We start from the raw sequence: 23,760 nt of genomic DNA on the forward strand, positions 1-23,760 counted from the left end.
GAAATAGGTAATTTACCTGAAAAAGAATTCAGAGTAATGATAGTAAAGATGATCCAGAATCTCAGATATAGAATGGAGGCATGGATTGAGAAAATACAAGAAATGTTTAACAAAGATGGAGAAGAATTAAAGAACAAATAAACACGGATGAACAACACAATAACTGAAATGAAAAATACACTAGAAGGAATCAATAACAGAATAACTGAGGGAGAAGAACGAATAAGTGAGCTGGAAGACAAAATGGTGGAAATAACTGCCAAGGAGCAGAATAAAGAAAAAAGAATGAAAAGAATTGAAGGCAATCTCAGAGACCTCTGGGACAACACTAAATGCACCAACATTCGAATTATAGGGGTCCCAGAAGAAGAATAGAAAAAGAAAGGGTCTGAGAAAATATTTGAAGAGATTACAGTTGAAAACTTCCCTAACATGGGAAAGGAAATAGTCATCCAAGTCCAGGAAGCACACAGAGTCCCATACAGGATAAACCCTAGGAAAAACACACCAAGACACATATTAATCAAACTAACAAAAATTAAATTCAAAGAAAACATATTAAGAGCAGTGAGGGAAAAACAAAAAATAACATACAAAGGAGTCCCCATAAGGTTATCAGCTGATTTTTCAGCAGAAACTCAGCAGGCCAGAAGGGAGTGGAAGGATATACTTAGTGATGAAAGAGAAACACCTACAACTAAGATTACTCTACCCAGAAGGATCTGATTCAGATTCGATGGAGAAATCAAAAGCTTTTTCAGACAAGCAAAAGCTAAAGAGAATTCAGCATCACCAAACCAGCTTTACAACAAATGCTAAAGAAACTTCTCCTGGAGGGAAACACAAGAGAAGAAAAAGACTCACAAAAACAAACCCAAAACAATTAAGAAAATGGTAATAGGAACATGCATATTGATAATAACCTTTAATGTAAATGGATTAAATGCCCCAACCAAAAGACACAGACTGGATGAATGGATACAAAAACAAGACCCATATATATGCTGTCTACAAGAGACCCACTTCAGACCTAGGGATACATACAGACTGAAAGTGAAGGGATGGAAAAAGATATTCCATGCAAGTGGAAATCAAAAGAAAGCTGGAGTAGCAATACTCGTATCAGGTAAAATAGACTTTAAAATAAAGACTGTTACAAGAGATAAGGACACTACATAATGATCAAGGGATCAATCCAAGAAAAAAATATAACAATTATAAATATTTATGCACCCAACACAGGAGTACCTCAATACATAAGGCAAATGCTAAAACAACCATAAAAGGGGAAATCGACAGTAACACAATAACAGTAGGGGACTTTAACACCCCACTTACACCAATGGACAGATCGTCCAAACAGAAAATAAATAAGGAAACACAAGCTTTAAATGACACAATAGACCAGATAGATTTAATTGATATTTATAGGACATTCCACCTGCAAGTGGCAGAATACACTTTCTACTCAAGTGCACATGGAACATTCTCCAGGGTAGATCACATCTTGGGCCACAAATCAAGCCTCGGAAAATTTAAGAAAATTGAAATCGTATCCAGCATCTTTTCTGACCACAGTGCAATGAGATTGGAAATCAATTACAGGAAAAAAACTGTAAAAAACACAAATACATGGAGGCTAAATAGTGAGATACTAAATAACCAAGAGATTACTGAAGAAATCCAAGAAGAAATTAAAAAATACATAGAAACAAATGACAATGAAAACACTACGACCCAAAACCTATGGGATGCAGCAAAAGCAGTTCTAAGAAATTGCTAAGTTTATAGCAATTCAATCTCACCTCAAGAAACAAGAAAAATCTCAAATAAACAATCTAACCCTACACTTAAAACAACTAGAGAAAGAAGAACAAAGAAAACCCAAAGTCAGTAGAAGGAAAGAAATCATAAAGATCAAAGCAGAAATAAATGAAATAAAAACGAAGAAAACAATAGCAAAGATCAATAAAACTAAAAGCTGGTTCTTTGAGAAGATAAACAAAATTGATAAACCCTTAGCCAGACTCATCAAGAAAAAAAGGGAGAGGACGCAAATCAATAAAATTAGAAATGAAAAAGGAGAAATCACAACTGACACTGCAGAAATACAAAGGATTATAAGAGACTACTACAAACAACTGTGTGCCAATAAAATGGACAACCATGAAGAAATGGACAAATTCTTGGAAAGGTACAATTTTCCAAGACTGAAGCAGGAAGAAATAGAAAATATAAACAGACCAATCACAAGCACTGAAATTGAAACTGTGATTAAAAATCTTCCAATAAACAAAAGCCCAGGACCAGATGGATTCACAGGTGAATTCTATCAGACACTTAGAGAAGAGCTAACACCTATCCTTCTCAAACTCTTCCAAAATACAGCAGAGGGAGGAACACTCCCAAACTCATTCTATGAGGCCACCATCACCCTAATACCAAAACTAGACAAAGATGTCACAAAAAAAGAAAACTACAGACCAATATCACTGATGAACATAGATGCAAAAATCTTCAACAAAATACTAGCAAACAGAATCCAACAACACATTAAAAGGATCCTACACCATGATCAAGTGGGATTTATCCCAGGGATGCAAGGATTCTTCAATATATGCAAATCAATCAATGTGATACACCACATTAACAAATTAAGTAACAAAAACCATATGATAATCTCAATAGATGCAGGAAAAGCTTTCAACAAAATTCAACACCCATTTATGATAAAAACTCTCCAGGAAATGAGCATAGAGGGAACTTACCTCAACATAATAAAGGCCATATATGACAAACCCACAGCCAACATCGTTCCCAATAGTGAAAAACTGAAACCATTTCCTCTAAGATCAGGAACAAGACAAGGTTGCCCACTCTCACTGCTACTATTCAACATAGTTTTGGAACTCCTAGCCACAGCAATCAGAGACGAGAAAGAAATAAAAGGAATACAAATTGGAAAAGAAGAAGTAAAACTGTCACTGTTTGCAGATGACATGATACTATACATAGAAAATGCTAAAGATGCCACCAGAAAACTACTTGAACTAATCACTGAATTTGGTAAGGTTGCAGGATACAAAATTAATGCACAGAAATGTCTGGCATTCTTATACACTGACAATGAAAAATCAGAAAGAGAAATTAAGGAGACACTCCCATTTACCATTGCAACAAAAATAAAATACCTAGGAATAAACCTGCCTAAGGAGGTGAAAGACTTGTACTCAGAAAACTATAAAACACTGATGAAAGAAATCAAAGATGACATAAACAGATGGAGGAATACACCATGTTTTGGATTGGAAGAATCAATATTGTGAAAATGGCTATACTACCCAAAGCAATCTACAGATTCAATGCAATCCCTAACAAACTACCAATGGCATTCTTCACAGAATTAGAACAAAAAACTTTACGATTCGTATGGAAACACAAAAGACCCCAAAGAGCCAAAGCAATCTTGAGAAAGAAAAACAGAGTTGGAGGAATCAGGCTTCCCGATTTCAAACTATACCACAAAGCTACGGTAACCAAGACAGTATGGTAGTGGCACAAAAAGAGAAATATAGATCAATGGTACAAGATAGAATGCCCAGAGATAAACCCACACACATATGGGCACCTAATTTACGACAAGGAGGCAAGAACATACAGTGGAGAAAAGACAGCCTCTTCAATAAGTGGTGCTGGGAAAAGTGGACAGCTACATGTAAAAGAATGAAATTAGAACACTACCTAACACCATACACAAAAATAAACTCCAAATGGATTAAAGCCTTAAATGTAAGACCAGACATTATAAACCTCTTAGAGGAAAACATAGGAAAAACACTCTTTGACATAAGCCACAGCAAGATCTTTTTTGACCCACCTCCTAGAGTAATGGAAATAAAAACAAAAATAAACAAATGGGACTTAATTAACCTTAAAGCTTTTGCATAGCAAAGGAAACCATAAACAAGACAAAAAGACAACCCTCAGAATGGGAGAAAATATTTGCCAATGAAACAACAGACAAAGGATTAATCTCCAAAATATACAAATAGCTCATGGAGCTCAATATCAAAAAAACAAACAATCCAGTTAAAAAATGGGCGGAAGACCTAAATAGACATTTCACCAAGGGAGACATACAGATAGCCAAGAGGCACATGAAAAGATGCTCAACATCACTAATTATTAGAGAAATGCAAATCAAAACTACAATGAGGTATCACCTCACGCCGGTCAGAATGGCCATTATCAAAAAATCTAGAAACAATAAATGCTGGAAAGGGTGTGGTGAAAAGGGAACCTTCCTGCACTGTTGGTGGGAATGTAAATTGATACAACCACTATGGAAAATGGTATGGAGGTTCCTTAAAAAGCTAAAAATAGAACTACCATATGACCCAGCAATCGCACTACTGAGCATGTACCCTGAGGAAACCATAATTCAAAGAGTCATGTACCATAATGTTCATTGCAGCTCTATTTACAATAGCCAGGACATGGAATCAACCTAAATGTACATTGATAGATGAATGGATAAAGAAGATGTGGCATATATATACAATGGAATATTACTCAGCAATAAAAAGAAATGAAATTGAGTTATTTGTAGTGAGGTGGATGGACCTAGAGTCTGTCATACAGAATGAAATAAGTCAGAAAGAGAAAAACAAATACCATATGCTAGTGAATATATATGGAATCTAAAAAAAAAAAAGGTACTGATGAACCTAGTTGCAGGGCAGAAATAAAGAGGTAGACACAGAAAATGGGCTTGAGGAAATGGGGTGGGAGGGCGAAGCTGGGGCGAAGTGAGAGTAGCATCAACATATATACACTACTGAATGTAAAATAGTTGGCTGGTGGGAAGCAGCAGCATAGCACAGGGAGATTGGCTCGGTGCTTTGCAATGACCTACGGGGGTGGGATAGGGAGGATGGGAGGGAGGCTCAAGAGGAAGGGGATATGGAGACATGTGTATGCATATGGCTGATTCGCTTTGTTGAGCAACAGCAACTAACACAGTATTGTGAAGCAATTATACTCCAATAAAGATCTATTAAAAAAATAATAATAAATAAATAAATTGGAAATCGGAGAAGAGTCTGAATGCGTGGAGATCAATCACAGAATCTAAAGTAATCTGGATGAGAAGAAAGAGGGGCCTGAGCATTAGTTACAGTCTCCTTGAGAGTGTGAACTTTGTGTTACAAATAAACTCAAGTGAAACTTGGTAGAGGTAAAACTGAAAAGATCAGCTGGATGGTTACTGTGGAAGAGAGAGCAAGAAAAGGAGAAAGAATGGACGGTTTTCAGAAATGACCTTTGTCACTAGAGTTCTTATAAATTCACCCATGTGTCCTCTGAAGTTGACTTTCAAATAGTCCTGAAAGATTATGTGCAGTGTAAACTCGAAGATGATGGGAGTACTGTATGGGATTTACTTAGTCTATTTGAATGGTTTTACATGTTTTAAGCACAGTTCTTCATTTCTTCTTTACCTTATTCCTTTGCAAATTCATAAGTTGCAGATACCCAAAGTTCTTTTGGGAGTATGCATATTTATAACACTGTAAAAAACCACTAATGAACTTAATATAAATATAATACAAACCCCAAAACAAACAGAAAATGGAAAAATATGTGTTTGGTATACAGTTTAAAAAAAATTTTATTTATTTATTTGTTTGTTTTTTATTTTTGGCTGTGTTGGGTCTTCGTTGCTGCGTGTGGGCTTTCTCTAGTTGTGGTGAGCAGGGGCTACTCTTCATTGTGGTGCGTGCGCTTCTCTTTGTGGTGGCTTTTCTTGTTGTGGAGCACAGGCTCTAGGCGTGCGGGCTTCAGTAGTTGTGGTGTACGGGCTGTAGAGCACAGGCTCAGTAGTTGTGGTACACAGGCTTAGTTGCTCCGCGGCATGTGGGATCTTCCCGGACCAGGGCTCGAACCCATGTCCCCTGCACTGGCAGGTGGGTTCTTAACCACTGCGCCACCAGGGAAGCCCTGGTATACAGTTTTTGAGCCCAGTAATCTAAGTATAAATAACAAAATGTGATCTTGGATCAAGCTGAATACAAGTGTGTATTCTGTTACTATGATTTGTGACATATTATACACTATATAAAGTTACACTGCTACCCACACCACACTAGTATCACTTTAACTACCTCTGTGATGAATAATGCAAAAAATTTTTGAATGATGGTTCTCTGGCAGCTATTAAGTGCTTTTTAACATTTGGACTTAAAAAAAATCAATAAGCAAATGTTCAATGTTGATAGACCCAGCTGAGTGGTATTAAACTATACTATATATTTTCTCTAAATCAACTGTAAACTTTAACAGGTGCCATTCAACTTCCGGCACTTAGCCAAGTCTGGAATTAAGATCTCTCTGTCTTCGTTCCTCAAATCCTTTTCAAAGTTCTTTTATTACTTAAATAATTAGACCTTCAAATTCGATCAACTAAACACAATCAATCCTACTCCACTTATAGCACAGTAGTGGCAATCAACCCACTGGGGAAATGTGGCATATTATTTGGGTAACATCCAGGGTCCATGATACAAAAGAAAAAAATCTCCTTACCCAGGAGTTCTTCATGGATTGATCAGGAGTTGAAATAAAGGCATTCATGAATGCCCAACTTATTGTTTATATGCATATGGATGATTTTATTGCGTTTTAGAGCAGGGGTTGGGATAGGAGGAAGCTTAATAAAATTCATGCCTTCAATTTCACCAAAAGTTCTATGGCCTCAAAAAGGTTAAGAACCACATATTCTAATCTACCCATTAGTGGATGAGGCTTCCTAATACTCTATGACAGCTGCCATCATATTTTTTAGCACAGTTGATATACTCTATCATCTAAAATTTAAAGATGAACTAAGAGACACTTAATTTTTAAGAAGTCATCTTAGAGCTAAGTAGGGTGTTACTTTAGGATTCCACAGTCAGTTAAAATCCAAAAAGAGAGGTACAAGATAAGGATGAACGTTTACTACCACTTTCCTTGATTATAAAAACCTCTGCTGGGACTTCCCTGGTGGCGCAATGGTTAAGAATACGCCTGCCAATGCAGGGGACACGGGTTCAATACCTGGTCCAGGAAGATCCCACATGCCGCGAAGCAACTGAGCCTGTGTGCCACAACTACTGAGCCCGCATGCTGCAACTGCTGAAGCCCGAGTGCCTAGAGCCGGTGCTCCACAACAGGAGAGGCCACCGCAGTTAGAAGCCCTTGCACTGCAACAAGGAGTGGCCCCTGCTCGCCACAACTAGAGAAAGCCCACAGGCAGCAATGAAGATCCAACACAGCCAAAAATAAATAAATTAAATTAAAAAATAAATCTCTGCTCTATGGCAATTATACAACCAACGAAATTCAAACAGTTAACCTGGAAGGCAAAAATAGTATCAAAACTGTTTTATATGGTTTTACAAATAAATGTTAATAACAACCAAATTATAAACATTTATTTCCACTATATTATATTATACTGTTAAATGTGGTTCTAACCACCAAAATAGTTTAAGCTCAGAGTTGGAAATCTCTATCACTCTCACCTTGGTACAGACTACTCGTACAACCACTTTCCAAAAGGCAGAGGAATCAGACCCAGGTTGTACCTCAAAGAGAAGATGTTTTTCCTGGCCAGAAGCCACTTTAGCAGTTCTGAAAAGAGGTAAACACATTCGTTAATTTTACGAAAAGTCATGTAAAATAATGGAGCTACGAAACCAGATTCAAGAAAGTTTAAGACAGAGGAGGAAATGTGAACAAAACACAGAAAGACAAATAACAATAATGGTGATTGTAATAATTAGATTTTTAAAATATAGTGATGAGAATGCTTTGACTATAAACATACAATTTAATTTTCAAGGTGGAAAGCATAGTGGAATGATATTTATAAATCTATTTTTTTCATATCTATATATCTCAATGATCTTTAAATTTCTAACAAAGACAGCTAGGAAAAACATGTGCAAGGAATCAGGTACTTAAAGAAAAAATTTAGCTGGTTTCATTTATCCATATTTTGACTAGTGCCTCAGATGTATATAAAGTGTGAAAAAATCTTGATCTTGGTTGAGTCCTTCCTTAAGCAACAACACTTATATACCTCTTTGAAGACAATTTTTACAGATAATTTGAAACTGGATGAAGCAAATGATTTTGAGACGCTTATGTAACTTTACTGTCCTCCCCTAGCAGAGTAATTCTGATTCAGAAAGCAAAAGGATACTAACATAAAAATATAACACTTTTTAGGATAACTCAATATCATGCATCAATGCCAATTTAAATCAGTTCAAAGACATAAGTATTGCAGCTCCCTCTTATCATTACTCACATTTCTCTCTGAGCACCAGTGGGGATATCACACTCAGAACTAAGAAACTTACAGCTAAATAAATTGAGGCCATTGAAAATTAAGTAACTAGCCCTAGGTAACAAAGTCTGCCAGTGAAAGTAGTACTGCCAGTTCCCAGTTCTGTTTTCTAGCTATCAAGCCATGCATCTTTTGCGTAGGTTTAACTTTATAGTTCTCAGACAGCACTGAACTTGTGAAATGCCCAACTCTGACCCAGGGGAATCGGTTTTAAGAAGCAAATCCAGTCAGAAACATTCTGTGCTAATAAATAAAAGGGAGATACTCTTTTACCATCACCTCTATATTACACAGTAAGCTTAGCTTGAGGATGTTTTCATAGGACACATTTTATCCAGTATCTTTAGGCCAAAAAACAAAATTTCATATAATAGACTAGGGTTTTTTGTATATAAGTTCTAAGACTCTAAAGGGATGGCAAATGTCATTGATTACTCTTCAAAAAAATTGACACAATAAACATAAAAATTCCACTCTTATGATACTATTAAATTCTCAATCCAATTTTATTCCTTAAGAATACGGTCTCAGAAGTAATGCCTCAAATGTTACCATTTGGATGATCTTTAAAAAAAAAAAACCAACAAAGTAAAATGGTAGAGTTTTAAAAACCCATGACTACATTTTTATTATAAAAGATCAGACAATACACAAATATACACAGTAAAAGGTAAAATCTCCCTTCTCTGCTCCCCTTTTCCATCAGCTCCCCAGAGACCCAGTGTATATCCTTCCAGTTCATTTTCTACGCATTTATATATATATCTACACAGGATCCATCCATATATCCATACAGGGCTTTTTTTTTTTTTTTTTTTGGTTTATCTGTTTTTAATGAGTGAAATCCAGTGTTCTTAAAAGAAATGATCTTCTAAGATAACTTTTAAGAGTTAAGAATGCTTTATTCTTCATGACTGGCTAATAACAGGATACTCCAGCCATGTCCATAAAAAGACTGCATTTCCTTCTCTTTATCTAATGTGTTCTAAATGGCCAAGTATAATATGTCTCTTATCCAATATAGTTATTGCAAAGCTTAAGGAGTACATTCATGTATTTTACCCTAAACTATTAATAGTGACTATAATATAAATTTATATATACTAAGTGGTTCCAAACTGCTTGGTGATTTTGTTTGGCCTTTTGGGGGTTTAAGGAGAGGTAATATGGGATAGTGGAAAGATCTTCAGACTTGGGGAAAGCTGGATCTGCCATCGATACTTGGGTAATCACTTTAGGCCTCAGTTAAAATGTCTGACTGTCAGCAGAGTGCCTTGTACATACTATGTGTTCAGTGAACGTTAGCTAAGTTGAATAGACTAAAGAAAGAACCTTTAAGATCTCATTTAAAAGGCAATGCCAATAAGTTATAACTATACCCCCAGGGAGACAGAAGATACATATACAAAGAGAGTCAGATATGGGTGCTGCTAGAGGAAGACTTAATAGAAAGAAGTGACATCTGCTCTCCTGTCACTAAGGGAGAACACACAAACAAAAATGGAATATTTTAAAAGTATAACAATCTGGGGTCATTCAGGGACAAAAAGCTCGGTATATTTTAATAGCTTCTATACAGATCAGTATAAAAATTGATTTAATAAAGAATAATTCACAAAGAGAAGGCTGTTCTATTGGATGTGCTAAGGAGGCAGAGAAGCTTATACTCCACCTTAGAAATCTATTCAAGAGTTAAGTAAAGATGTAAACATGATAGCTAATTAGAAAATATATATACAAAATATCTTATTCTTCAGTGATGACAAATGAATTATTACCATATATATATTTCTCTGACAAAATAATGGTTCAATGAACAAACACAGAAGATTTATTTATTAACTAGATGAATTGGTTGATATTCAGAAACCTGAAGTGCCCTTTGACTATCTTAGGCACCTTTCTCTAGATGACTAACTGGTATATTCTCTTCTGTTATGCACCTCCTTTAGTGCTTTCAAACAAGGGTCAATTTATATGCCTGTGTTCAAAATTCAGTTTTAAGTTCCTTCTATTCTTTTAGTCCTATGACATATTTTTAGATAGCTACATAGAAAGTCTTATAGTACTCAATAAATATTTGCTAACTGCTGCTGAAAACATTCTCTTACCAACCAATATGTGTGCTTATCTCTCAGACAGTCACAACACTGTGGCATATGTCAGGGGGAGAAAATAAAATGAAAAAGAGCAAGTCTTACACATCATTAAGTTCTGCTACTCTTCCAAGAAATTCTTCATAAGTTAAGGAGCCACTTTCTCGAACCAATGTGACATGTTTTGCTACTTTTTCTGGTAACTTGTTAAGAACCAGCTGCGTCTGATCCGAAATTTGCTGTCCCATGATGAAATGATGTCTTATGAAATCCAAAAAGAGTGTTGCTTCACATCGTTTCTGTTAAATATACATAAAAGTTATTTTTACATGTAATATAAAAATGGCAACATACCCATCCCTTCAAGAAAATAAAGAAAAGCAGGAATACTTTTAAGTGAGATCTCAACAGACTTACATGAGCCTAAGGTGGAATTTACTTTAAAAACTATATTTGAAAGTAAAGATTTACAGTTCGATTTTTTAAAGATCATACAGGTAAATGAGAATACAGGATTCATTTATCTTATTGGGAGGGTGAATTCCTATAATTTTGCCAAGTTAAAAACCATTACACACACACACACACACACACACACACACACAGAGGCATTTAAGTGATTGTATTTAATAGGAAGTTTGTTTACCTCATACAATTTTCCTAAGAACATTTCCTGACTGCTTACCATGTCAGGCTCCAAACTAAGGGCTTTCATATATTATCTCATTTATTTCTTCCAATAACCCTAAGAGGTAGGCATTATTATATTCCTAGTTGACAGATAAGGAAATAGAGTTGAGTGACTTATCTAAAGTTAAACAGCTGGGGACTTCCCTGGTGGTGCAGTGGTTAAGAATCTGCCTGCCAATGCAGGCTACACGGGTTCGATCCCTGGTCCAGGAAGATCCCACATGCCAAGGAGCAACTAAGCCTGTGCGCCAGAACTACTGAGCCTGCACGCCACAACTACTGGGCCCATGCACCGCAACTACTGAAGCTTGTGCACTCTAGGGGCCCGCGTGCTGCAACTACTGAAGTCTGCACGCCTAGAGCCCATACTGTGCAACAAGAGAAGCCACTGCGATGAGAAGCCCGCGCACCGCAACGAAGAGTAACCTCTGCTCGCCACAACTAGAGAAAGCCCACGCGCAGCAACGAAGACCCAACGCAGCCCCCCCAAAAAAGTTAAACAGTTGGTAGCACTTCCCTGGTGGCGCAATGGTTAAGAATCCACTTGCCAATGCAGGGAGCCCTGGTCTGGGAAGATCCCATGTGCTGCGGAGCAACTAAGCCTGTGTGCCACAACTACTGAGCCTGTGCTCTAGAGCCTGCGAGCCACAACTACTGAGACATGCGTGCCACAACTACTGAAGTCCGTGCACCTAGAGCCCGTGCTCCGCAACAAGAGAAGCCACCTCAATGAGAAGCCTGTGCACCGCAACAAAGAGTAGCCCCCGCTCGCCGCAACTAGAAGGAAAGCTCACGCGCAGTAATGAAGACCCAACACAGCCAAAAATAAATCATAAATTTATATGAAAAAAAACCAGTTGGTAAATGGTTGAAGTGAAATTTGAACGCATGTTTTTTAGATTCTAGTGCTTATATTCTTTAACACTATGATATACTGTGATGTACAATCATGATATAAATAGATCAGCTAAAAAACTTATTGTAGAATTACTTTATTTATAAATGTACAACTTAATTTTAATTGTAAAATACATGTAAATTAAACAGACTTTTTAGCTAATTCAACTATGTTACATTTTCTGCTTAGAAAAAAAAGTGCTTTTGCTTTTTAACTCCTCTAGGTATTTATTTTTTAATTAATTAATTAATTTATTATTTATTTTTGGCTGCATTGGGTCTTTGTTGCTGCATGCGGGCTTTCTCTAGTTGCGGCGAGCGGGGGCTATTCTTCGTTGCAGTGCATGGGTTTCTCATTGCGGTGGCTTCTCTTGTTGTGGAGCACAGGCTCTAGGCACGCGGGCTTCAGTAGTTGTGGCACGCAGGCTCAGTAGTTGTGGCTCATGGGCTCTAGAGCACAGGTTCAAGAGCTGTGGCACACGGGCTTAGGTGCTCCAGGGCATGTGGGATCTTCCCGGGCGAGGGCCTGAACCCATGTCCCCTGCACTGGCAGGCGGATTCTTAACCACTGCGCCACCAGGGAAGTCCCTCCTCTAGGTATTTTTAATTTAGAATTTATGTAACTTGTTTTCTAAATATGAAGGTGATATTTTAGTTAATAGGCTGGATCACTACTTTAATAATCTACTATCAATGTAGATCAATAAGTTACTGAATTGACTTAAAATTTAATCACAAAACATTTATTTAATAATCACTCTAAAGTCTTGAAGGATATAATTCTATGTATTGTGGCTAGAGAAGAGTTGGATGTGTTTATTCTAGACAGTTTTTTCTCCTTTGGTAAATAATGATTTATCAAAATATTAAGCACTGAGATATGGTTAAAATAGAAAACAAGATAAATTTTTAGTATTTATCTATCCTGATATATTCTACAGCTGAATAAGGAAATCCCATTTCAATACGAATACCACTACTAATAATAGTAAAATCAACTAATATTCGTTCACCACTTCTACTGTATAACACAATCTTCTAAGTACTTTATATGTATTCATGAATTTAGTCATTTAAATCCTCATGATAACCATTTCACAGATGAAGAAACAAGATAGTTAAGGAAACAAGCACAGAGAGGTTAAATTAACAAAGCCACAAAGCTAATATTAGAGTTTTTTTAAAAAAATAAAGTTAGAAAAAGAAAAAAGCATTAAAATTAAAAAGAATCGGGGCTTCCCTGGTGGCACAGCGGTTGAGAATCTGCCTGCTAATGCAGGGGACACGGGTTCGAGCCCTGGTCTGGGAAGATCCCACATCCGCGGAGCGACTAGGCCCGTGAGCCACAATTACTGAGCCTGCGCGTATGGAGCCTGTGCTCCGCAACAAGAGAGGCCGCGATAATGAGAGGCCTGCGCACCGCGATGAAGAGTGGCCCTCACTTGCCACAACTAGAGAAAGCCCTCGCACAGAAACGAAGACCCAACACAGCCATAAATAAATAAATAAATAAATAAACCCAAAGTTAAAAAAAAAAAATTAAAAAGAATCTGATCCCCCCCTCCAAGAAATTCCATTTTATTTACACGTCAAAGACTATCATTTTACCTCACCTGAATTAACACTCATATCATATAAAGCAGGTGAAAGAGTAACAATTTATAGTAAAAATTCTGTCAGGAAACCTGCTTTACCATTTAATCAAAAAAATTAAAAGTTATAACTCTAAAATATAAAATATATAACTTTAAAATATAAAATCATTTACAATAAGATTTCTCAGTAACCATAAATATGCAAATTTTGCTTTGTATTCAAATTTAATGTGTTATATTTGAGGTTTATTCTTTTAGTCACATTAAATATAGGAAAAGTACAGCTGTTCTAAAGAGAAAAACTCAACAATTACTGTTTTGAATCTGAGCCTACTTGGCAATGATAAATATGTATTACAGAGATAAATGAAAGGAAGTTGCTGAGGAAGATCCAGGCCACTAAAAAAGCATCTCTGAAGGCAAAATTATGTACTTTAAATATAGCCAAGTAGATTCATAGCAATCATATTCAAAGAGAAACAAAGATTTTAGCTTAGAGGAGGTCTCTAGAGTACTCAACATTAGTAATTTCTGGATTTCATAGTCTAGTAAAGTCTCAAAGCACCATGGTGTTGCACATTTATTTCTATTCTAAGTAAGGATAGTTTCCAAAAATAAATGAAAAAATCCCTAAAGCTTAACAAAAATTTAAAGAATAACTTATAACCTAGGAAATAGAAGGATATAATACTAGAATAAAAGTCCTTCCCAAGAAGGCAGTAATTTCACACTGACGTATACTACATACAGTAACACTATGGTCCTTATTTTTCTTGTTCTAATCCAGATGTGTGAAAACATCATCAGGAGCCAAAGGCTGTACACTGGTGTTAGGCAGCCACTGTTACATGGCCTTTTAAAAAATTAAATTCAACAAGCACCATATGCCCGGCACTGTGCTGTGTTCTGGGGATACAATAGTGAGTGTAAGAAACAGGGTTCTTGCCACCATGGAGCATCTGATTCAGTGGGGAAGAGACAACAATCACACCAATAAATACATAATTTCAAAATAATAAGTGCTAAGCCAAACAAGTATAGGGTACTGAAAGCCTATAAAAGGGGGACTTGACCTAGTCTTGTGACAGGGAAGACGTCCTTGGGCAAACATTTGATTTGCTATCGGTCAGAGTTAGCCAGCGAAGAGAGGGATAGAGGCATGTCAAGGGGAGGACATTCCAGGCAGAGGTTATAGAAAGTGCCTAACAGGAAGCAGTATGGTGACTTTGAGGTTAAAAAAAAAAAAAAAAAAAAAAAAAAGCCAGAGTAACTAAAGCCTAGGCAGAAGGAGAGGGAGATCGGCACCAAGAGATGGGATGTTTACCATTTTTGTTTATGACACAAAGACAAGACTGCATGCCTGCCCAATCTGTGGATGACTGAAACTGGAATGAATGAATAATGTCCACAGAATACCAGAATCAAGACTGAAAATGGATACTGATTTTCTGAAATCGAATAAATTATGTCAAATATGACTAAAAGTTAAATCCTGAATATGTTTTGAAAGGCACATAAAGCACATAGGTAAGTTATGTTTAAAAACAAATAAAATATAAAAGGTCTGAGGGTTCCAGTCAAAATAAGTAAACAGTAAATAGCGATAAGAAAGATGCTAAAATAATCCTAAACTCTTGCTAGAAGCAGATGTCCAGAGCAAGAGCCTAGTTCCACTGTGCTCTGTAATGGTTCCAACACACCAAAGTTCTCTAATCAGCTCTAAGCAGTGACACTTTTAAAGGGCATTAATCATTTGAATATATTTGGGAAAGCACACAAGATGTTATGGATCTAGAAGATGAAGCAAAGCAATTTATTCTAGATAATCATAGTTCAGTAACAACATGGAGCATGATGATAGGTTTGTTCAAACACCTGAAGAGCTTTCACGTGGAAGAGGAAGTAATATTTACTTTATATAATTACAGAGACCAGAATGGCCAGTATAAATTAGGCTGATTTCAGGTCAATATAAGAATTTCCTATCATCCATAATTATCCAGAAGGGTTAAGGGCTGTCTTGCAAAGCATGTGAGCTTGCATTCATTGGAAAGGTGGAGGTGTTTAAGCAAAAATAAGAAGTTCATCTAATTAGTGTTTTAGAGAAAATTTTTGCTTGAATGAGAAGTGGAGAAGGTGACCTCTAACCTAATATTTCACTCCCAAAGTGAAACTTAAATTCCCTCTAGCATTCCTGTACTGATTTAATAAAAATGCAATAAAATATTCTAATCAACCAGACTGAAAACTTTAAATTATACCTACAATTCTTAACAAAGAAAAAATTAAACTTTTGAAATATATGGTTTTAAGATTTCATGTAAAATATTAATGATAACTTAATCAATATGCCCACCAAACAGATATTAAAGAGATTTAGTTGTTTGTTTATTGAGTTACAAAATGGTCCCTTTTAAGAGGTAAAATTGTAATTATATGCAGATGACATGATAATATATATAGAAAACCCTAAAGACTCCACACAAAAACTACTAGTACTGGTAAATAAATTCAGCAAGGTATCAGGATACAAGATTAACATACAGAAATCTGTTGCATTTCTTTACACTAAAAATGAAATACCAGAAAGGGAAAGTAAAAAAAAAAATCCCTTTTAAAATTGCACACCCCCCCCCGCCCCGAAAAAATACTTAGGAATAAACCCGACCAAGGAGGTGAAAAACTTATATGCTGAGAACTATAAAGCATTGATAAAGGAAACTGAAGATGATTCAAAGAAATGTAAAAATATTCTATGCTCTTGGATTGGAAGAATTAATATTGTTAAAATGACCATACTACCCAAAGCAATCTACAGATTTAACGCAATCCCTAGCAAATTACCCATGACATTTTTCACAAAACTAGAACAAATAATCCTAAAATTTATATGGAACCATAAAAGACCCAGAATATCCAAAGCAATTCTGAGGAGAAAGAACAAAGATGGAGGCATAACCCTCCCAGACTCAGACAATACTACAAAGCTACAGTAATCAAAACAGTGTCGTATTGGCACAAAAACAGACATATGGATCAATGGAATAGAATAGAGAGCCTAGAAATAAATCCACACACCTACAGTAAATTAACCTTTGAAAAAAGAGGCAAGAACATACAACGGAGAAAAGACAGTCTCTTCAGCAAGTGGCGGTGGGAAAGCAGGACAGCCACATGTAAATCAATGAAGTTAGAACACTCCCTCACACCATATACAAAAATAAACTCAAGGGGGCTTCCCTGGTGGTGCAGTGGTTGAGAATCTGCCTGCCAATGCAGGGGACATGGGTTCAAGCCCTGGTCTGGGAAGATCCCACATCCGCGGAGCGACTAGGCCCGTGAGCCACAATTGCTGAGCCTGTGCGTCTGGAGCCTGTGCTCCGCAACAAGAGAGGCCACGATAGTGAGAGGCCCGCGCACCGCGATGAAGAGTGGCCCCCACTTGCCGCAACTAGAGAAAGCCCTCACACAGAAATGAAGACCCAACACAGCCATAAATAAATAAATAAAATTAAAAAAAAAAAACTCAAGATGGCTTAAAGACTTAAATATAAGATATGACACCATAAAACTCCTAGAAGAGACCATAGGCAAAACATTCTCTGACAGAAACTGTAGTAATGTTTTCTTAGGTCAGTCTCCCAAGGCAATAGAAATAAAAGCAAAAATAAACAAATGGGACCTAATCAAAATTATAAGCTTTTGCAAGGCAAAGGAAACCATAAACAAAACAAAAAGACAACCTACGGACTGGGAGAAAATATTTGCAAACGATGCAACTGACAAGGGCTTAATTTCCAAAATATACAAACAACTCATACAACTCAATAATAATAATAAAAAAAACCCAATAAAAAAATGGTCAGAAGACCTAAATAGACACTTCTCCAAAGAAGACATACAAATGGCCAATAGGCACATGAAAAAATGCTCAACATCACTAATTATTAGAGAAAAGCAAATCAAAACTACAATGACGGAGAGGAATCAAGATGGCGGATGAGTAAGACATGGAGCTCACCTCTTCCTACAAATACGTCAAAAACACATCTACAAGTGGAACGATTTGCACAAAACATCTACCGAACACTGGCAGAAGACCTCAGACTTCCTAAAGGGCAAGAAAACCTCCATATAACCAGGAAGGACAAAAGAAAAAGAAAAAGAAAAAAAAAAAAAGAGAAAGAGAAAAGAATTGGGATGGGACCTACACCCTAGGGAGGGAGCTGTGAAGGAGGTAAGGTTCCCGTACCCTGGGAAGTCCCCTCACTGGCGGGGAGATCAGCCTGGATGGAAGGGGAGCCTTGAAGCCTTGAGCAGAGTGCAGAAACCGGATTGCAGAAGGCAAAATGGAGAGTGACCTGCACAGACGTTGGTACCGTCACCTTGTACTCCCCAGGCTGAGACGCTTGTCCACCGGTGTGGGCGGAGGCTGGGTGCTGAAGCTCAGGTTTCGGAGGTCAGACCCAGGGAGAGGACAGGGGTTGGCTGTGTGGAGACAGCCTGAAGAGGCTAGAGTGTGGCAACTGAGGGTGTGCTCAGAAGCAGCTTGGGCCAACCAGAGAGGCAAGGCGCCGCTGCTGGGGGGCGCGCAAGGAGAGGGGTGGGACCGCTATAGGAGCTTCTTTCCCTGCATGCATGGTCTCAGGCAACAGGACACCACCTACACAAGCTCTGGGGGCAGGTGTGAGCTGCCACTGCCACTGTGGGCTCCAGAGATAGGCACAGGCCACCGCCACTGTCATTATGGGCTCCAGAGGTGGGCACAGGTAGCTGCCACCAGTAAGAGACCTGCAAGCAGGATCCAGTTGCTGCCCCTGCTGTCCTGGGAGTGCGAGGGCCGCCGCTTCAAGACCTGTGAATGGGCGCCAAGTGTTGCCCCCACTGTCCCAGAGGGGCGTGGGCCACCGCTACTGTTGGAAAACCTGTGAGCAGGCAGCAATCGCTGCCCCCACCATCTGGGGAGTGTGCACAGGCAGCGAGCAGGTGTCAAGCACTGCCCCTGTTGTCCAGGGAGTGTGTGGGCTGTGGTTGCCACTGAGATACACAGGAGGAGGAGCCAATTACTGTCCCTGCTGTATCAGGTGTGCGCATGGCCTGCTGCACCTACACACTCATATCAAAGGAATAACAGCCAACACACACTGAGGAAAGAGGCAGCAAGCATCCAAACCAAAAGCAACCTCTCGATTCCTGACAAGATGGCAGAGTAAAAGGACTTGAGCTCACCTCCTCGCATGAAAACACCAAAATCACAACTAACTGCTAAACAACTATGGACAAAAAGACTGGAACCTACAAAAAAAGATATTTTACATCCAAAGACAAAGAAAAGCCACAATTAGATGGTAGGAGGGGTGCTTTTGCAATATAATCAAATCCCGTACCAGTCGGATGGGAGACCCACAAACTGGAAAATAATTGTATTACAGAGATACTCCCACAGGAGTGAGAGTTCTGGGCCCCATGTCAGGCTCCCCAGCCTGAGCTGGAATTGGAGCCCTCAGAGCATTTGGCTTAGAAAGCCAGTGGGCCTTGAGTGCAGGAGCTCCACAGGACTGAGGGAAACAGAGACTCCACTCTTGAGGGCACACACAAGATTTCATGTGTACTGGGACCCAGCACAAAGAAGTGACTTCATAGGAGCCTGGGCTAGACCTACCTGTGGGTTTGGAGGGTCTCCTGTGGAGGCAGGGGTTGTCTGTGGCTCACTGTGGGGGTAAGGTCACTGGTGGCAGAGGCCCCAGGGAATACTGATCATCATGAGCTCTCCTGGAGGTCCCCATTTTGGCACAAAGACCTGGCCCTATGCAACAGCCTACAGGCTCCAGTGCTGGACGCCTCAGGCTAAACAACCAGCAAGACAGGAACACAGCCCCACCCATCAGCAGACAGGAGGCCTAAAGCTGTACTGAGCTCACAGCCACCCCTAAACACACCCCTTGACACGGCCCTGCCCACCAGAGGGACAAAACCCAGCTCCACCCACCAGTGGGCAGGCACCAGTCCCTCCCACCAGGAAGCCTGAACAAGTCTCAGGACCAACCTCACACACCAGGGGCCAGACACCAGAAGCAAGAGGAGCTATGATCCTGCAGCCTGTGGAAAGGAGTCCATCCACACAGAAAGTTTCACAAAATGAGATGACAGAGAAATATGCTCCAGATGAAGGAACAAGATGAAAACCCAAAAGAATAACTAAGTGAAGTGGAGACAGGCAATCTACCTGAAAAATAATTTAGAGTAATGATAGTAAAGATGATCCAAGATCTGAGAAAAAGAATGGAGGCACTGATCGAGAAGATACAAGAAATGTTTAACAAAGATTTAAAGATTTAAAGAACAAACAAACAGAGATGAACAATACAATAACTGAAATGAAAAATACACTAGAAGGAATCAACAGCAGAATAAATGAGGCAGAAGAACAAATAAGTAAGCTGGAAGACAGAGTGGTGGAGATCACTGCTGCAGAACAGAATAAAGAAAAAACAATGAAAAGAAATGAGGACAGTCTCAGAGACCTCTGGGACAACATTAAACGCACCAACATTCGCATTATAGGGGTCCCAGAAGAAGAAGAGAGACAGAAAGGGCCTGAGAAAATATTTGAAGAGATTATAGCCAGAAACTTCCCTAACATGAGAAGGGAAACACTCACTCAAGTCCAGGAAGTGCAGAAAGTCCCATATAAGATAAACCCAAGGAGGAACACACCAAGACATATATTAATCAAACTGACAAAAATTAAAGACAAAGAAGAAATATTAAAAGCAACAAGGGAAAAGCAACAAATAACATGCAAGGGAATTCCAGAAACTCTGAGGCCAGAAGGGAGTGGCATGATATATTTAAAATGATGAAAAGAAAAAACCTACAACCAAGAATACTCTACCCAGCAAGCGCCTCATTCAGATTTGATGGATAAATCAAAAGCTTTACAGACAAGCAAAACCTAAGAGAATTCAGCACCACCAAACCAGCTTTACAACAATCCTAAAGGAGCTTCTCTAGGCAGAAAAGAAAAGGCCACAACTAGAAACAAGAAAATTACAAATGGGAAAGCTCCCTGGTAAAGGCAAATATAAAGTAAAGGTAGGAAATCATCCACACACAAATATGATATCAAAGCCAGCAACTGTGAGAAGAGGAGAGTACAAATGCAGGATATTGGAAATGCATTAGAAATTAAGAGACCAGAAACTTAAACAATCATATATATATAGACTGCTATATCAAAACCTCATGGGAACTGCAAACCAATAATCTACAGTAGATACGTACACAGAAAAGAGAAAGCTATCCAGACACAACACTAAAGATAGTTACCAAATCACAAGACAAGAGAACAAAAGAGAAGGAAGAAAAAAGACCTACAAAAACAAATCCAAAACAATTAACAAAATGGCATTAAGAACATACATATCAATAATTACCTTAAATGTAAATGGATTAAATACTCCAACCAAAAGACATAGACTGGCTGCATGGATACAAAAACAAGACCCGTATGTATGCTGTCTACAAGAGACCCACTTCAGATCTAGGGACACATACAGACTGAAAGTGAGGGGATGGGAAAAGGTATCCTATGCAAATGGAAAACAAAAGAAAGCTGGAGTAGCAATACTCATATTAGACAAATAGACTTTAAAATAAAGACTGTTACAAGAGACAAAGAAGGACATTACATAATGATCAAGGGATCAATCCAAGAAGAAGATATAACAATCGTAAATATATATGCACCCAGCACAGGAGCACCTCAATATATAAGGCAAATGTTAAGAACCATAAAAGGAGAAACTGACAGTAACACAATAATAGTGGGGGACTTTAACAACCCACTCTCATCGATGGACAGGTGATCCAGACAGAAAATCAATAAGGAAACACAGGCCTTAAATGACGTATTAGATCAGATGGACTTAATTTATATTTATAGAACATTCCATCCGAAAGCAGCAGAATACAGTTTCTTCTCAAGTGCCCATGAAACATTCTCCAGGATAGATCACCTCTTGGGCCACACATCAAGCCTCAGCAAATTTAAGAAAATTGAAATCATATCAAGCATCTTTTCTGACCACAACGTTATGAGACTAAAAGTCAATTACAGGAAAAAACTGTAAAAAACACAAATATATGGAGGCTAAACAATATGTTCCTAAACAACCAATGGATCACTGAAGAAATCAAAGAGGAAATCAAAAAAATACCTAGAGACAACTGCAACGAAAGACAAAGATCCAAAACCTATGGGACACAGCAAAAGCAGTTCTAAGAGGGACGTTTATAGCAATATAATCTTACCTCAGGAAACAAGAAAAATCTCAAATAAACAACCTAACCTTACACCTAAAGCAACCAGAGAAAGAAGAACAAACAAAACCCAAAGTTAGTAGATGGAAAGAAATCATAAAAATCAGAGCAGAAATAAATGAAATAGATGAAGAAAATAGAAAAAAATCAATGAGCCTAAAAGCTGCTTCTTTGAAAGGATAAACAAAATTGATAAACCTTTAGCCAGACTCATCAAGAAGAAAAGGGAGAGGGTTCAAAACAATAAAATTAGAAATGAAATAGAAGTTACAACTGACACCACAGAAATACAAAGGATCATAAGAGACTATTACAAACAACTACATGCCAATAAAATGGACAACCTAGAAGAAATGGACAAATTCTTAGAAAGGTACAACCTTCCAAGACTGAGCCAGAAAGAAACAGAAAATATGAACAAACCAATCACAAGTACTGAAAATGAAACAGTAATTTAAAAACTTCCAACAAAGAAAAGTCCAGGACCATATGGCTTCACAGGCAAATTCTATTAAACATTTAGAGAAGAGTTAACACCTATCCTTCTGAAACTCTTCCTAAAAATTGCAGAGGAAGGAACACTCCCAAGCTCATTCTATGAGGCCACAATCATCCTGATACTAAAATCAGACAAGGATGCCACAAAAAAAAGAAAATTACAGGCCAATATCATTGATGAACATAGACACAAAAATCCTCAACAAAATACTAGCAATTCGAATCCAACAATACATTAAAAGGATAATACACCATGATCAAGTGGGATTTATCCCAGGGATGCAAGGATTCTTCAATATCCACAAATCAGTCAGTGTGATACACCACACTAACAAACTGAAGAATAAAACCCATATGATCATCTCAATAGATGCAGAAAAAACTTTTGACAAAATTCAACACCCATTTATGATAAAAACTCTCCAGCAAGTGGGCATAGAGGGAACTTACCTCAACATAATAAAGGCCATATATGACAAACCCACAGCTAACATCTTTCTCAATGGTGAAAGGCTTAAAGCATTCCCTCTAAGATCAGGAACAAGACAAGGATGTCCACTGTCACCACTTTCATTCAACGTAGTTTTGGAAGTCCTAGCCATGGCAATCAGAGAAGAAAAAGAAATAAAAGGAATCCAAATTGGAAAAGAAGAAGTAAAACTGTCACTGAAGATGACAAGATACTATACATAGAAAATCCTACAGATGCTACTAGAAAACTACTAGAGCTCATCAATGAATTTGGTAAAGTTTCAGGATAAAAAATTAATACACAGAAATCTCTTGCATTCCTATACACTAACAACAAAAAATCAGAAAGAGAAATTAAGGGAACAATTCCATTTACCATTGCATCAAAAAGAATAAAATACGTAGAAATAAACCTACCTAAGGAGGCAAAAGACCTGTACTCTGAAAACTATAAAATGCTGATGAAAGAAACTGAAGATGACACAGATGGAAAGATATACCATGTTCTTAGATTGGAAGAATCAATACTGTCAAAATGACTATACTACCAAAGGCAATCTATAGAGTCAATGCAATTCCTATCAAATTACCAATGGCATTTTTCACAAAACTAGAACAAAACAATTTTTTAATTTGTACGGAAACACAAAGACCCCGAATAGTGAAAACAATCTTGAGAAAGAAAAACGGAGTTGGAGGAATCAGGCTCCCTGACTTCAGACTAAAGTACAAAGCTACAGTATTCAACACAGTATGGTATTGGTGCAAAAACAGAAATATAGATCAATGGAACAGGATA

General features: G+C 37.9%; 1 protein-coding gene across 2 annotated transcripts in view; it reads right to left on the reverse strand.

Annotated features, from left to right (window-relative positions):
• Positions 1–23,760, reverse strand: part of RNF141 (ring finger protein 141) — a 47,516-nt gene that overhangs the window by 18,883 nt on the left and 4,873 nt on the right. For both annotated transcript variants that reach the window (XM_061203004.1, XM_061203005.1), the window contains exons 2-3: positions 10,594–10,787; positions 7,563–7,671 (exon numbers count right to left, since the gene is read on the reverse strand). In XM_061203004.1, the coding sequence (XP_061058987.1) occupies positions 7,563–7,671; positions 10,594–10,736 (252 nt within the window). In that variant the 5' untranslated portion in view covers positions 10,737–10,787. The remainder of the gene's footprint in view (positions 1–7,562; positions 7,672–10,593; positions 10,788–23,760) is intronic.

This window comes from Eubalaena glacialis, chromosome 10, assembly GCF_028564815.1.
Source record: "Eubalaena glacialis isolate mEubGla1 chromosome 10, mEubGla1.1.hap2.+ XY, whole genome shotgun sequence".
Classification (NCBI taxonomy): Eukaryota; Metazoa; Chordata; class Mammalia; order Artiodactyla; family Balaenidae; genus Eubalaena; species Eubalaena glacialis.